Source organism: Aotus nancymaae, unplaced genomic scaffold (genome assembly GCF_030222135.1).
Source record: "Aotus nancymaae isolate 86718 unplaced genomic scaffold, 86718_ANA_hifiasm-v0.15.2.pri h1tg000002l, whole genome shotgun sequence".
In the NCBI taxonomy this organism is placed as follows: domain Eukaryota; kingdom Metazoa; phylum Chordata; class Mammalia; order Primates; family Aotidae; genus Aotus; species Aotus nancymaae.
This window is the reverse complement of record NW_026988413.1, coordinates 17860091-17872926: the sequence shown is the minus strand read 5'-3', so window position 1 is coordinate 17872926 and position 12836 is coordinate 17860091. Positions and strand designations below refer to the sequence as shown.

General features: G+C 46.9%; 1 protein-coding gene across 7 annotated transcripts in view; it reads right to left on the bottom strand.

Annotated features, from left to right (window-relative positions):
* The window catches only part of HIPK2 (homeodomain interacting protein kinase 2), a 217026-nt gene that overhangs the window by 52310 nt on the left and 151880 nt on the right, over nucleotides 1–12836 (bottom strand). For all 7 annotated transcript variants that reach the window (XM_021665297.2, XM_021665298.2, XM_012447505.3 and 4 more), the window contains exons 5-7: nucleotides 11929–12015; nucleotides 9669–9853; nucleotides 3195–3357 (exon numbers count right to left, since the gene is read on the bottom strand). In XM_021665297.2, coding sequence (XP_021520972.1) covers nucleotides 3195–3357; nucleotides 9669–9853; nucleotides 11929–12015 — 435 coding nt within the window. The remainder of the gene's footprint in view (nucleotides 1–3194; nucleotides 3358–9668; nucleotides 9854–11928; nucleotides 12016–12836) is intronic.

Genomic DNA, 12836 nt, shown 5'->3' with positions numbered 1-12836 from the left:
AAGAAGCCCATGTGAGGGCAACAGCGTTTTCTACCCCTGTATATCCTCCTGCAGCTCTCAGAAAGGTAACCATCCATCACTTGCCAGAGAGGGGCACACAGAGCGCTGGGGAGAGCTCTTGCAGCTGACAAACAGTAATAACAAGAAAAAGCAAGTTAAAAAAATTAGAGTCTGGGGCCTCGCTATGTGGCCCAAGCTGGATTTCAACTCCTGACTCAAGTGGTCCTCCTGCTTTTACTGACAACACAGGTTTTCCAAAAATGGAAGAAGAGATTCCTGGAAGCAGTTGTAGTAGATGTTCAAATGGTTTGACATCCAGAAGGGAGGGCTTTCAGCTTGGCCTATAAACCCGAATTCAAATTCCTGGTAGAAGGCTGGGTCCAAATATTAGACTTCCATGGAAATGTAGAGAAGTGGCTGATCCACGGGATAAACAAGGAATAGCTGAAAGAAGGCTCATTATTCAGTGTGTTACCAATTGGGTAACCTGAAAGTTTTAGAAAGTAGAGGAATTCGGCTGCCTTGAGACACATGGGGTTATGAATTATTGACCCAGCTTGAGACATAAAGGATTGTAGATTCATGACCATTTGGGAAATGGTTCGTTGGTTAGTCTACTGGATATATGTTAAAGGCAGCAAGAATTCTTTGTGTAGTTTAATGTTCTTCAACTTCTAACATAAAACTATGCATATAATTTATTACTTCTAAACATCTAAATGGGCAAACAGCTCCAAGGAGCTCATGTAGAAAGCAAGCTACTAGAACCAGCAACAAACAAAAGAGGTCTTGTTGGATTTAAACAGCGGACGTCACCTAGGAAAGGCATTTGAGGACCTCCATGAGACTTACTTAAGACTGACTTATGCTGCTGAGTGTGTATGTTTTAAGAGTCCAGACTCTGAAGCCAGACTGCTGGCTTCAAGGCCCAAGCCCATCTCTCAAGGACAAGAAAGAGCTTTGGGTAAGAGAATTAATCACTCTGTGCCTCAGTTTCCTCCTCTAAAATGGAAATAATAGCAATATCCATCTCACAAGGTTGCTGGGAGGACTAAGAGTTATGGTGTGATTAGTAGAGCCTGGCACATAATAAATGTTAGCTATTAGTAATGATATTATTTACTAACAACATTATCAGTGGAGGGAAAGCATGCCTTAGTACTTAAGGCTAGGTGTGTCCTGAGTAATTTTTTTTCTGATGTATTTAAAAGTAGGGCATAGTAAATCCAATGCAAGAGAATGGAAATCCTGTTCTTGGACCCTGACCCAAATTCTGGCCCAATCATACTACGTTACCAGCCACTTCTACTCTACCCGCTTCCCAAGCCAGATCTGGATGGTCTCAGTGCTGTGGAGAAGAGGCGTGTTCTTATGTGACAACCGTCTTTGGCTGAGAAACCCCTTTAGTTTTATAGAGTCTCTGTGACACTCTTTGGAGTGGATGTGCTGGCTGTCGTATCCTGCCCTCCGCCTGGCCAGGGACCACAGTTCTCCAGCCTGGCAGAAATACATCCATGGGAAGGCCAGCCTGCTAGGGAGACTCCACCTGACATGATGCTCATGGGGGAGGGGTGCTCTTTCCTTCTATTTCTCAGACGCCTTTGATACCTCATGGGGCAGATGGCAGATAGGGATAGGCAGTTTGGGGTTAGGGAGCTAAGATCAGGTGTCTCATGAGGGATGGTGGGACAAAAAAAATGTCTTCAAGGAGGTAATGATCAAAACCATGGTGATTTTTGTCAAGAAGCTCACAGGTCTGGCAGCGGATGCCTTAGCCTTAGGGCTGGGCAAGAATGTTTGTGTTTTGGACTCCAATAGCTCTTTCACCCTAAGGAGAGCTTCAATAATGCAAATGGCCCCCAGGGGGCAGCAGATTCCAGGTGGCCTCTCCTAGAATTTGGGCAAAGGGAGATGGCAGGCTGGGAAGAAAAGCTAGGCCTTAGCAGCTCAGTGTGCCACATAGGGGAAAAGGGTGGGAAGGGGAGGGGCTGAAAAGCAGAGGGCAGTGACTCTTCAGTGACAGGAGGGACCTTTCAAGAAGAAAGGACATAAGGTATTGACATTTCAGGTACACACACATCCACATAGAAGTCTTGTTGTCATTATGGATTGATATTAAGACCAAAAATCTCGGGAGCCTTCTTTGGGGGAACCAGGAAGACTGAAAGATGGGAGTAACAGTTATAGTTTCTTAGACACTAGAGGCAGTCTCAGCTCAAACTTGGAGATTATTCATTCAATAAATATTGCCTGGGTATCATCCAAGTTTCAAGCAGTATGTTACTGCTCGTTCTGCCAATTTCCTGGAAATCTGTGGGAAGAAAACCTTAGTTTCCTGATTCCGTTTAGCTCCAGCTGCTGAGATTCTGGTAACAGGCTGATGAACTGATTTTCTCCATGACTCGGAGAAAGGACAGGTTTTATCTGTCCCAAAAGGAGATCAGGTAGATCCAGCCATGTGGGGACGAGGGGAGGGGCCTGAACTGGGTGATTCCCTGAGTCCTTCCCAGTTCTAGAATCTTAATTTTTTTTTAGATTAAATCCATGTTTCCATGATCTTTTTCTTTGTTTTTTGAGACAGGGTCTCGCTCTGTCCCCTAGGCTGGAGTGCAATGATGTAATCACAGCTCACTGTAACCCTGAAGCCCTGGGCTCAAGGAATTCTCCCACCTCTGCCTCCTGAGTAGCTGAGACTATAGGCGTGCACCACCACACCCAGCTGCTTTTTCTATTTTCTGTAGAGACAGGGTCTCACTGTGTTGCCCAGGCTAGTCTTGAACTTCCTGGCTTCAAGTGATCCTCCCACCCTGTCTCCCAAAGTGCTGGGATCACAGGCATGAGCCACGGTGCCTGGTCAGTTCTGGAATTCTTTACCAGGCAAATATCAGGCATAAAAGGATCACAGCACTTCCTTCCCCGTCTTCCCACATCAGGACAGAGGAGAGCAGTAAGAGGGACCATCTCAGAGAGAATGCCCTTCACCAGTCGTTTCTGGGACCTGTCAATGGGGACAGCGGTCACCACAAAATGTACCGGGGTCTCTCAAAGGAAATAACCGTGGGTGCAAATACTTTCTTTAGTTGCTGAATATGACAGCAGGAATTCTGTCTCCTGACTCGGTATGATGGAAAATGTAAGTCCTGAGGCTCACACCATGCAGCCCCGCCTCTCTGTCCCCTCTGCTCCCCACTTACCTGGTTGTGGACAGTGGTCAGCTGGTTGTTAAAGGTCATGGTCAGGTTGGTGGACGTGCTGGGGGCCACGTGCGTGATGAAGGGGGTCTTGCTCTGATTCACCGTGTCATACATATTCACCCGACGCTTGCAGATCTCCATGTTCTGGAAACATGATTTGACGCTGTTCATACACAAGGCAGAGGCATACAGAGACATAAGGGGAAAGGAAGAGGGTCATGGGATGAAGGGGAGAAAACAGAGAAAGAAAAAGGAGAGAATGGTTAATTCAGTAAACAGGACAAACGGGGAAACTATACTTTAGGTCTAAGTTTCTTGGATTGCTTGTGCAAAGTCTGTGCATTTGCAACAGGCACGGTTATTTAGATGAATTTCCTCCAATGTCCTACTACCCTTTCTCCATGTAGGTTCTATACATCACAAGACAACTGGCTGCTCGCACTGCATTCTCATATCACATCCACCTGCCGCGCCACTGCTCATTCTCAACTCTCAGCCTGGTTTCTGGCCCATAAGCCAATGTATAAGCTCTCTCAACGGGAACACGAAGTAGCAGCTTACAACCTGCCTCCACCTTTCCCAAAGGCAACGCTGGTGCGCACCTTCTTCAGCTACCCTGGGTCACCAGCACCACCTAGGGGAAGGCCAAGGAACTCTCCAACCCAGTATGGTGACCCTATTGCCACACTTTCTCCCACTGGAATTGTGCAGGTGGGTAATGGAAACAGCAATAATACTAACAATTAATAGTAGTGGTTAGTATTTATTAGTGTCACCATAATAATACTCTGCAACTTCTCACTTGGTCTGGTGACATCCATAAGATGAAGACACGATTCTCATTCCTACTTTACAAGTAAGAAGCTTAGGGAGGTAGGGAGTTTCCCAAGGACAGGTAATCACCGGCTACCCTCGTGTATACACCTATGTTCTCTTTCGCCAACTTCAGCCTTTATTTTTTTGTCTAAGTCTTGTCCAGTTACATGAAATAGACATTTTCTCCTTTTTCTTCCCACATTGCATCTGGGTATCTCAACAAAACTCCAACTACAAAGGTGCTGAAACCAGCATTAAGGACAAGGAAAGCCACAAGCGGCTTCGACCACTCAGATTCTTGAAAATCCACGAAAAGCATCCTTCGGAATTTATACAGTACTTCTCATTCACTTCTAGTTAAACTTACTTTTCCTCAAATGCTAATATTTAAGATAATAAAACCCCTTTTAGTTTGGGTGTGGTGGCTCATGCCTCCATCCCAGCTCTTTGGGAGGTCAAGGTGGGAAGAGCTGAAGGGTTCAAGACCAGCTTAGACAACATAGAGAGACCCCATTCTCTACGAAAAAAGTATATAAAAATTAGCTGGGTGTGGTGGTGCATGCCCAGGGTCCCAGCTACTTAGGAGGCTGAGGTTGGAGAATCACTTGAGTCTGTGAGGTTGAGGCTACAGTGAGCCATGAATATGCCACTGTATTCCAGTCTGGGTGACTGAGTGAGATCCTGTCTCAAAAAAAAAAAAAAAAGAAAAAAGAAAAAAGAAAATTCCATTTAATTTTCAATTCAAAATGTCTATTTTAATTAGAAAAGAATGTAATAGCCAGGCACAGTGGCTCATACCTGTAATTCCAGCACTTTGGGATGCTGAGGCAGGTGGATCATGAGGTCAGGAGTTCAAGACCAGCCTGGCCAAGATGGTGAAACCCCATCTCTACTAAAAATACAAAAAATTGGGCAGTCATGGTGGTGGGTGCCTGTAATTCCAGCTACTCAGGAGCCTGAGGCAGGAGAATTGCTTGAAACCACAAGGCAGAGGTTGTAGTGAGCCAAGATTGCACCACTGCACTCAAGCCTGAGCAATGGAGTGAGACTCCATCTCAAAAAAAAAAAAAGTAATAATTGAATATAAGTAAAAGTTTTCTACTGTTTTAGGATTACAAAAGTGTACTACTTCAGCATACTGTGGGGATGCTATCTTTGGGGCTCACCAGGTGTCTGTGGGCTATCCCCAAACATCCTTTCTGTGAAAAATGCATTCCGAGTTTCAAACGACTGACTGAGACATGACTTAGAGAGTCCTACTTCTTTCTAAGATTCTGACCACTTAAACTGGCCATGTCATGCACACAACATAAACATTTACTGACCGATGACGCTGGAGAGAAAAGAAAACATATTCTATGGTATCCAATAGCAAAAATACTCCTAATAATGCTGCTAATGCCAGTGTGTTTTCAGCTCCTACTAAGTACCAAGTACACTCCAAGGCCTTGGGTGTGGAGGCTGTAGCATAAAACCAATGCATTTTGTATTCTTTTTGGAATGGGTTTAAAGGATTTGATGGTTTCATGATAATTCAACATAAAATTTTCAGACTCCTTCAGAATTTTCTATCTTTCTTCCTTACTTTCTTTTTTTTTTTTTTTTTTGAGATGGAGTCTTGCTCTGTCTTCCAGGCTGGAGTGCAGTGGTGCAATCTTGGCTCACTGCAACCTCTGCCTCCCGGGTTCAAGTGATTCTCTTGCCTCAGCCTCCTGAGTAGCTGGGATTACAGGCATGTGCCACCACGCCTGGCTAATTTTTGTATTTTTAGTAGAGACAGGGTTTCACCATGTTGGTCAGGCTGGTCTCAAACTTCTGACCTCGTGATCCACCCATCTCAGCCTCCCAAAGTGCTGGGATTACAGGCATGAGTCAGCACACCTGGCCCAGAATTTTCTAACTGAAATGTTTCAAGTTTTGGGTTTTAGGGAGGGGCAAGTACTTTCACTTTGGGTTTCTAAGAAGATTGGTTTAAAAAAATTGCACTGGAATCCTGGTATGGAGAAAGGAGTGGTGTCTCTTTCATCTAGTAATCCAGTAACTGTGGCTCAGCTCCCAGGGCAGGGGCGCTACAGCCACATGGGCCTGGAGATTTATCCTTGCCCTGGAGTTCTTCAAGGTCTTCCCAGCAAGTTCTAGAGAACTTTAGGGATCCGGCCTACAAGCCTAGCTGTGTTTAGAGACCCACCTTTCCTTCTTAGGCTAACTTCTAAGTTCTAACTTGTCAGTGCCCCCTTAGGTCCAGATAAAGTTCTGAATTGACTGCTGATGCTCACGGTTTTCATGTGACCAAGCCATGAAACACCCTACTGATGCTTCCTTACAGAACCCAGAGGTGGATGGCCTCTGAGGTCATTAAAGCCCCAGGCTTTATGAGGGTGACTGTCTGACTGTTTTGGTGCAGACAGCTAACAGGACCTCTGTACAGGGCACCCCCACCCTCAGTCTCCCATCTATAGCTGTTTCTCAATCATCCTATTTTACTCCTGATATCAAGAGAATGATCCAGTGAATTGCCAAGTTTGCCCTTCTTCTTCTTGTGGTACAGACAGACAGCTCCGTGGCTGACCCCTGTGGCACTTAGAAACAGAACAAATCCAGGCCAGTGACTCACACCTGTAATCCCAGAACTTGGGGAGGCTGAGGCGGGCAGATCACTTAAGGTCAGGATTTTGACCAGCCTGGCCAACATGGTGAAACCCTGTCTCTATTAAAAATACAAAAATTAGCCGGGCATCGTGGCAGGCTCCTGTAATCCCAGCTACTTGGGAGGCTGAGGCAGGAGAATTGCTTGAACCTGGGAGGTGGAGGCTGCAGTGATGCAGTGAGCAGAGATTGTGTCACTGCACTCTGGCCTGTACAACAGAGCGACTCCATCTTAAAAAAAAAAAAAAAGGAAAAGAAACAGGACAAATCCAACAAGAGTAGGGGAGGGATGGATCCAGATTCCTTCTTTATACTGGAGTTTAGTTGTTTCAAACACGGTTTTACGTTAAAGAGGCACTGTCTGGTTGTTGCAATGCCATTTGACTTGCTTCTCCGAGAGTAAGGCACAGAACTGAAACCGAGGCAGCACCATCCATGGTGGTGCCATCACTCACTTCCTGCAGGCCGCGAAGGGGCGGATGCAGCCTTGAGACCCAGCCCCCTCTGACTCCGGAGACAGCAGGGGCCGCCGTGATCCGCACACTTCTCACATCTCCCGGCTCTTCTCACAGGATTATATAGAATCTGTTGCTCTCTTGAGCACAATCCTCATCCCTGCAGACGTTGGATGTGATTATTTATTCTTTCACATCCCAAGTACCTCAGGGTTGAGAGGCTTAGGTGAGACCCTCCATCGACTTCCCACCCACCAATGACTTCCTTTTCTTTTTTTCTTGACATGGAGTTTCCCTCTTGTTGTCCAGGTTGGAGTGCAGGGGCGCAATCCCGGCTCACTGCAACCTCCGCCTCCCGGATTCAAGCGATTCTCCTGCCTCAGCCTCCCAAGAATCTGGGATTACAGGCACACCACCGTGCCTAGCTGATTTTTATATTTTTAGTAGAGATGGGGTTTCGCCATATTGGCCAGGCTGGTCTCAAGCTCCTGACCTCAGGTGATCCAGCCAGGCTGGCCTCCCAAAGTGCTGGGATTACAGGCGTGAGGCGCCGCGCCTGGCCATGACTTCCTTTTCTTTCCCCTTTATTCACTGACGCCTTTGACCACTGGCTGGATCTTCCTCTTCAAGTCATTCCCGGCCTAGCAAAGAAGGCTTTGGCAGTCACGGATTCCTTGTCAAACACCTTGGCTTTCTGCTTACTTCTCATGTCGAGTGACCCTTGTCCTCAAACCAGTACAGCCACTAATTCCCTGGACTGTCAAACCTGAAATTGCTCCACCTCCAGAAACTACAAGTTCAAGTATCCTGTTTTTCCAGTCACCTTCTCCATCCATCTGGCTCATTCCGCTATGACTATGATAACCCTTCTCTGCGTTGACCAGAACACGGTGTTCACTTGGACCCCCTCCCATCTTCACTTCCTTTCCCTTTGGGCTAAGCCTCCAATAGCCATCATTCTGGATTCCAGTTATTCTCTGGCCAGCCTCATCAGCTTCCTTGTCAATCTGTCTTCTTTTCTTATCAGCCTGGCAAAAATTCCACCTGGACAAACCCAGTGATCTGTCTTCTCTATGCCTTCACCTGGGGAGCTCAGTGACACTGTAAACAATTCATGTCCAACCTCAGGGCTCAGTAATTCTACCGTATTTCTCTGGTCAGTGTGCTCTGCCACCTTCTGCTCCAGCTTCCTAAATTTTCTACCCTTCTTAAACCTCCTTCCATCTTGTTCTCAACAGGTTACATCATTGCCTACTTCTGAGAAGACAGAAGCTGTCTGATGGGACTCCATCCATTCTTCTCCACTAGACCAGCACATATGCTGCCATCCACACGTCCTTCCTCCATCCATCTTTCCAGTGACACTGGCCCATCCCTGTGCTCTGAACCTTGTCTTAAAAACAATCCCCTTGACCCCTCCCCAGTCACCCCTCTATTTCTTCCCCTGCACAGCCTCACTTCATGAAAGGCTGCTCCTTCTTCACCTCTCGCTGGGTCTTTCAACCTGCTTTACTGGTTTTTGCTTTTACCACTCCACTGAATGGCTGTCACTGACTTACTGACAACTTTCAAATTGGTAAACCCAATGGACATCTTTTTCCAGACTCATCTGAGTTGTGTGGCAGCAGATAGATCATTGCTTAACACAGATCTAACCAGCTACTCCCTTGCTTAAGCATCATTTAATGACTTCCCATTGCTTTTTGGATTAAGATTAAAAACCTTAACATGTAGGGCCTGCCCTGGCTGACTCGGTGCCTCCCTGCCTCACCTGCTGCCTTCTGGGATGGGTGCATGGTCCTGCCCATGGGGGAAGAGTCCTGTCCAAATGCCCTGCCTGCTCATGCCCATCCTCTTCCTCATCCTTCACGGGCCACTTCTTGAGTCTTCCTGGTCTTGAGGCCCCACGTGAGGCTCCCCTGTGGTATGCTCTCATCGCACCCGCTACTTGTCCTGGTAACAGCCTGGTGATTTGGGCATCACTTGTTTCTTACCATTCTCTCTCCTACAGACTGCAAGCTCCAGTGGGTGGGGCCCGTCTGCTCTGCTGCCCACTGCACCCTTGCTCACAAGCTGCAGTGGGCAGGGCTGACTCCTCTGCTCACCACTGTAACCCCGCACACAGCATGCTGAAGAAATGAATGAACAAATCCAAACCCAAACTAGACTGAGTCCACTCTGGGATGGTTCTGGGAGCAAGCTTTGACCCTGAGACTGGTTTTGCTCTACAGAGACTGCCGTCTTGGGGACCTCTCTTCCTGCACAGATACCCAGAGTCAGGTTCATCCAGCTCTGTGCTCTCCTCTTCTCTCCTTTTCACTGTGAAGCCAACTGTAGGCCAGGGGTCCCACCCAGCCACTGCCCACTTTCATAAATGTTTTAGAGAATGCAGCCTCACTCATCTGTTTATGTACTGTACCTGTGGTGGCTTTCAGCTACAGTGACAGAGCTGAGTAGTTGTGCCCAGGACCTTATGGCTGCAAAACCTAAACTATTTAGTGTCTGGACCTTTAAAGTTTGCCGACCCCTCGTACAAAGCATCAAGCAGGACACCTACTGTGTACTATGGGGAAAATCAAGCAAGTGTGTCATGGTGACAAAGGGATGGTTCAGGGTTTCGATTGGAGTGATTCTCTTGTCCGCGTCAATGGTCAGCATCTTCTTCAACAGGTCAATGAACTCCCGCCGGTCAGCCTTCTCCACCAACATGTCGCTCCCTTCCAAATCCGTCGTCATGTTCACCTGGATGCAAGTAAGGACAGGTTACCAAGGACGAGCCCAGCGTGCCTCCCCTCTCCTGGCTCCCCTGACTTTGTGCCCTGCAACTTCCTCCTAATTGCTCCAACCCCGCTTCTCATTTCCCAGGAACTCCGCCCCTACGGGAGGCACCAGACACATGTCATTGCCCACAGAACGTGGTTTTTCTCTCTGCAGGAAAGGTGGAGAGGGGCCATGCCCCAGGAAGGGGAGAGGGCCGCTGGGACTTGCAAATATATCTGAATGACAGAACGCAAACTGCTCCTGCTTTAATCGGTTAGGTTGAAATGCAGCTTTCATCGCCCCTCATTAAAAATAATCCCAAGATGAAAAGCGTTCTGGAGACTGGTTGCATAACAATGGGAGTGTTAACACTACTGAACTGCATCCTTAAAAAAGGCTAAAATGATACATTTTATGCTATGTGTGTCTTTGCCACAATTTTTGAAAAAGAATTGCAGCCAAGCAGTAGAAATAAGATGCAAAAAAGTGTACGTATGTGTTTAACCTTTAGAGGGAAGGTTAAGGGCCTGAGTGCGCCCATCCTGCAGCTACAGTGTATCATCCTTCTCACGGCTTCCCCAGTTAGGGCCAGAATTATTTCAGTCCTTGTGTTTAACAGAGTCACCTCTGGCCAAGACAGGCAGGATATCTGAACACAGAATTTTTCTTCCAGGAGTGAGTCTATATGAGGATAGCCTTTAAAAGGCTTGTTTTGTGGTGACTTCTATATTTTCCAGGACATGGTCTGGAAACCAATTTCAGTTTTCTCAGACAATCTAAGCTACTAATCACCTGACAAGTACACTTTACTGAGAATCATGATTTTTGGTGATACTCATCTACAGTAAGAAGGGTGCTAAGTGTTTATTGGTGTATAGCTTTGTTTCTCATTGCTCTAAAGACAAAACTCACTTTGGGTTGCCCTGGTTTCAGACTAGTTTTCACACTAAAAAATAGCTGAAGTTCTAGAATTTCCCCTGGGGCACAAAGGCGAGAGCCTGTGGTCCCTGCTAGTAAGCTGAGACTGTGTAGCGGATTGAATTGTGTTCCCCAAAAGATATATTAAAGTCCCAGTCCCCAGTAAGTGTGGATGTGGCCTTACTTGGAAATAGGGTGTTTGCAGATGTAATCAAATTGAGTTAAGATGAGGTCATACTCGATTAGGCTGCACCCAGGGACAAGGCAAGGGAGATGTGGGCACAGAGGAGACACGGGATAAAAGCATGTGAAGGAGGAAGCAGAGATTGGGGGATGCAGCTACATGTCAAAGAACACTGAGGACTGCCGGAAGCTGGGAGGCAGACATGGATGCTCTTTCCCTCTTTCCCTATGGCCTTCAGAGTGAACATGGGCCTGCTGAAGCCTCCAGAACTGTGAGGGAGGGAAAGTCTGCTCTCCTAAGCCATCCAGTTCACAGTACCTTCTAACGGCTGCCCCAGGAAACATCTACATGGAATCGTGGGCATTAAACACGGGTACTAATGGGTGGGAATTCTTCTCATGATAACATCAGGAAGATTGGCCAGCACTACAACCAATAAACTGGAACTTATTTTTTTTTTTTGAGATGGAGTTTTGCTCTTGTTGCCCAGGCTGGAGTGCAGTGGCATGATCTCGGCTCACTGCCGCTTGGGTTCAAGTAATTCTCCTGCCTCAGTCTCCCACTTAGCTGGGATTACAGGTGCTTGCCACCATGCCCAGCTACCTTTTGTATTTTTAGTAAAGATGGGGTTTTGCCATGTTTGCCAGGCTGGTCTCGAACTCCTGACCTCAGGTGATCCACCTGCCTTGGCCTCCCATAGTGTTGGGATTACAGGCATGAGCCACTGCGCCCGGCCAACTGGAACAATTTTTAAGGAGCTGGTATAACGTTTTAAAAATGTTTCACAAACCAAATGGTATTTTTACTAAGGCTGGCTGTAATTGTTAAAGGTCAAAGTCAACCACTGCAGCTGAATAATGTGGATTTCAACCCATTATCTTATATTACTATTGCAGAAGTCTTGGTGCCCTTGGTTTTAAAGGGCTTACATTGCATACTCACCCATGAAGCTTACCTGGGCCATATCATCTAAACAGTTGAAAATGTACTTTCTTGCTTCCTTTGACTTAATCCCTGTCTCTGCTTCATGGTCATCTGGTGTCTGTCAAGAGAGGCAAAAGCCAATTGGTAATATGACTTATCTCCTTGTCACTGGGACTCAAGCCTTGGAGTTCCTGTGTCTCACAGACGGCCTCTTTCCCACCTTTCAGAAGCAATTTTGATTCTTCAAGGACCTGCACACCTGCAATTCCTTTCTCTCTTCATCCACACCAGCCCATCCCTCCTTCCCATGCACATGTGTCAGGGGCCAGCTCCGAGTCAGGTGGGGAGCATTCTTGCTCCATAGCACAAGCTGATCAAGCTTGTTGCATCCTCGATCAGCCTACAGCCTTCCCTGAGTTTAAGGAATAAGGCAAGATTCCACTGTGGAAAAGCAGGGGCCTTTTCCAGCATTTTCCAATTTTATCTAATAAACTATTATGCACATAGCTCTTGCTACGTGCCAGACATTGTACTAAAGCATGTTCATTCATTTAATAGCTTTGATAACCACATTAGGTAGCACAATTACTATCCCCATTTTCCAGATGGGGAAACAGGAATAGAAAGCTCAAGGCACTTGTGGTGGTCACATGGCCAATAGGTGGCAGCTGGCCCCAGAGTCTGTGTCTGGGCTGCCCCTCCACTGGTGGCTGAGGCACAGACATACATTCCCCAATGGCTGGGGAAACTGCTGTTTCCAATTACTGTGGGTTTTTGGACTCAGCCATGAGGTAATCCAGAGGTAATTAATCCTCAAAATCTCACTCAAGAACAGCACACCTGGAGAAGCTTAAGTCCTGGGAACAGCTGGACATGCGGGACAGAGGCTCTTCAGTAAAACCAGTGAACTCCAGTTTCACCCTCCTTCACTGGAGGACT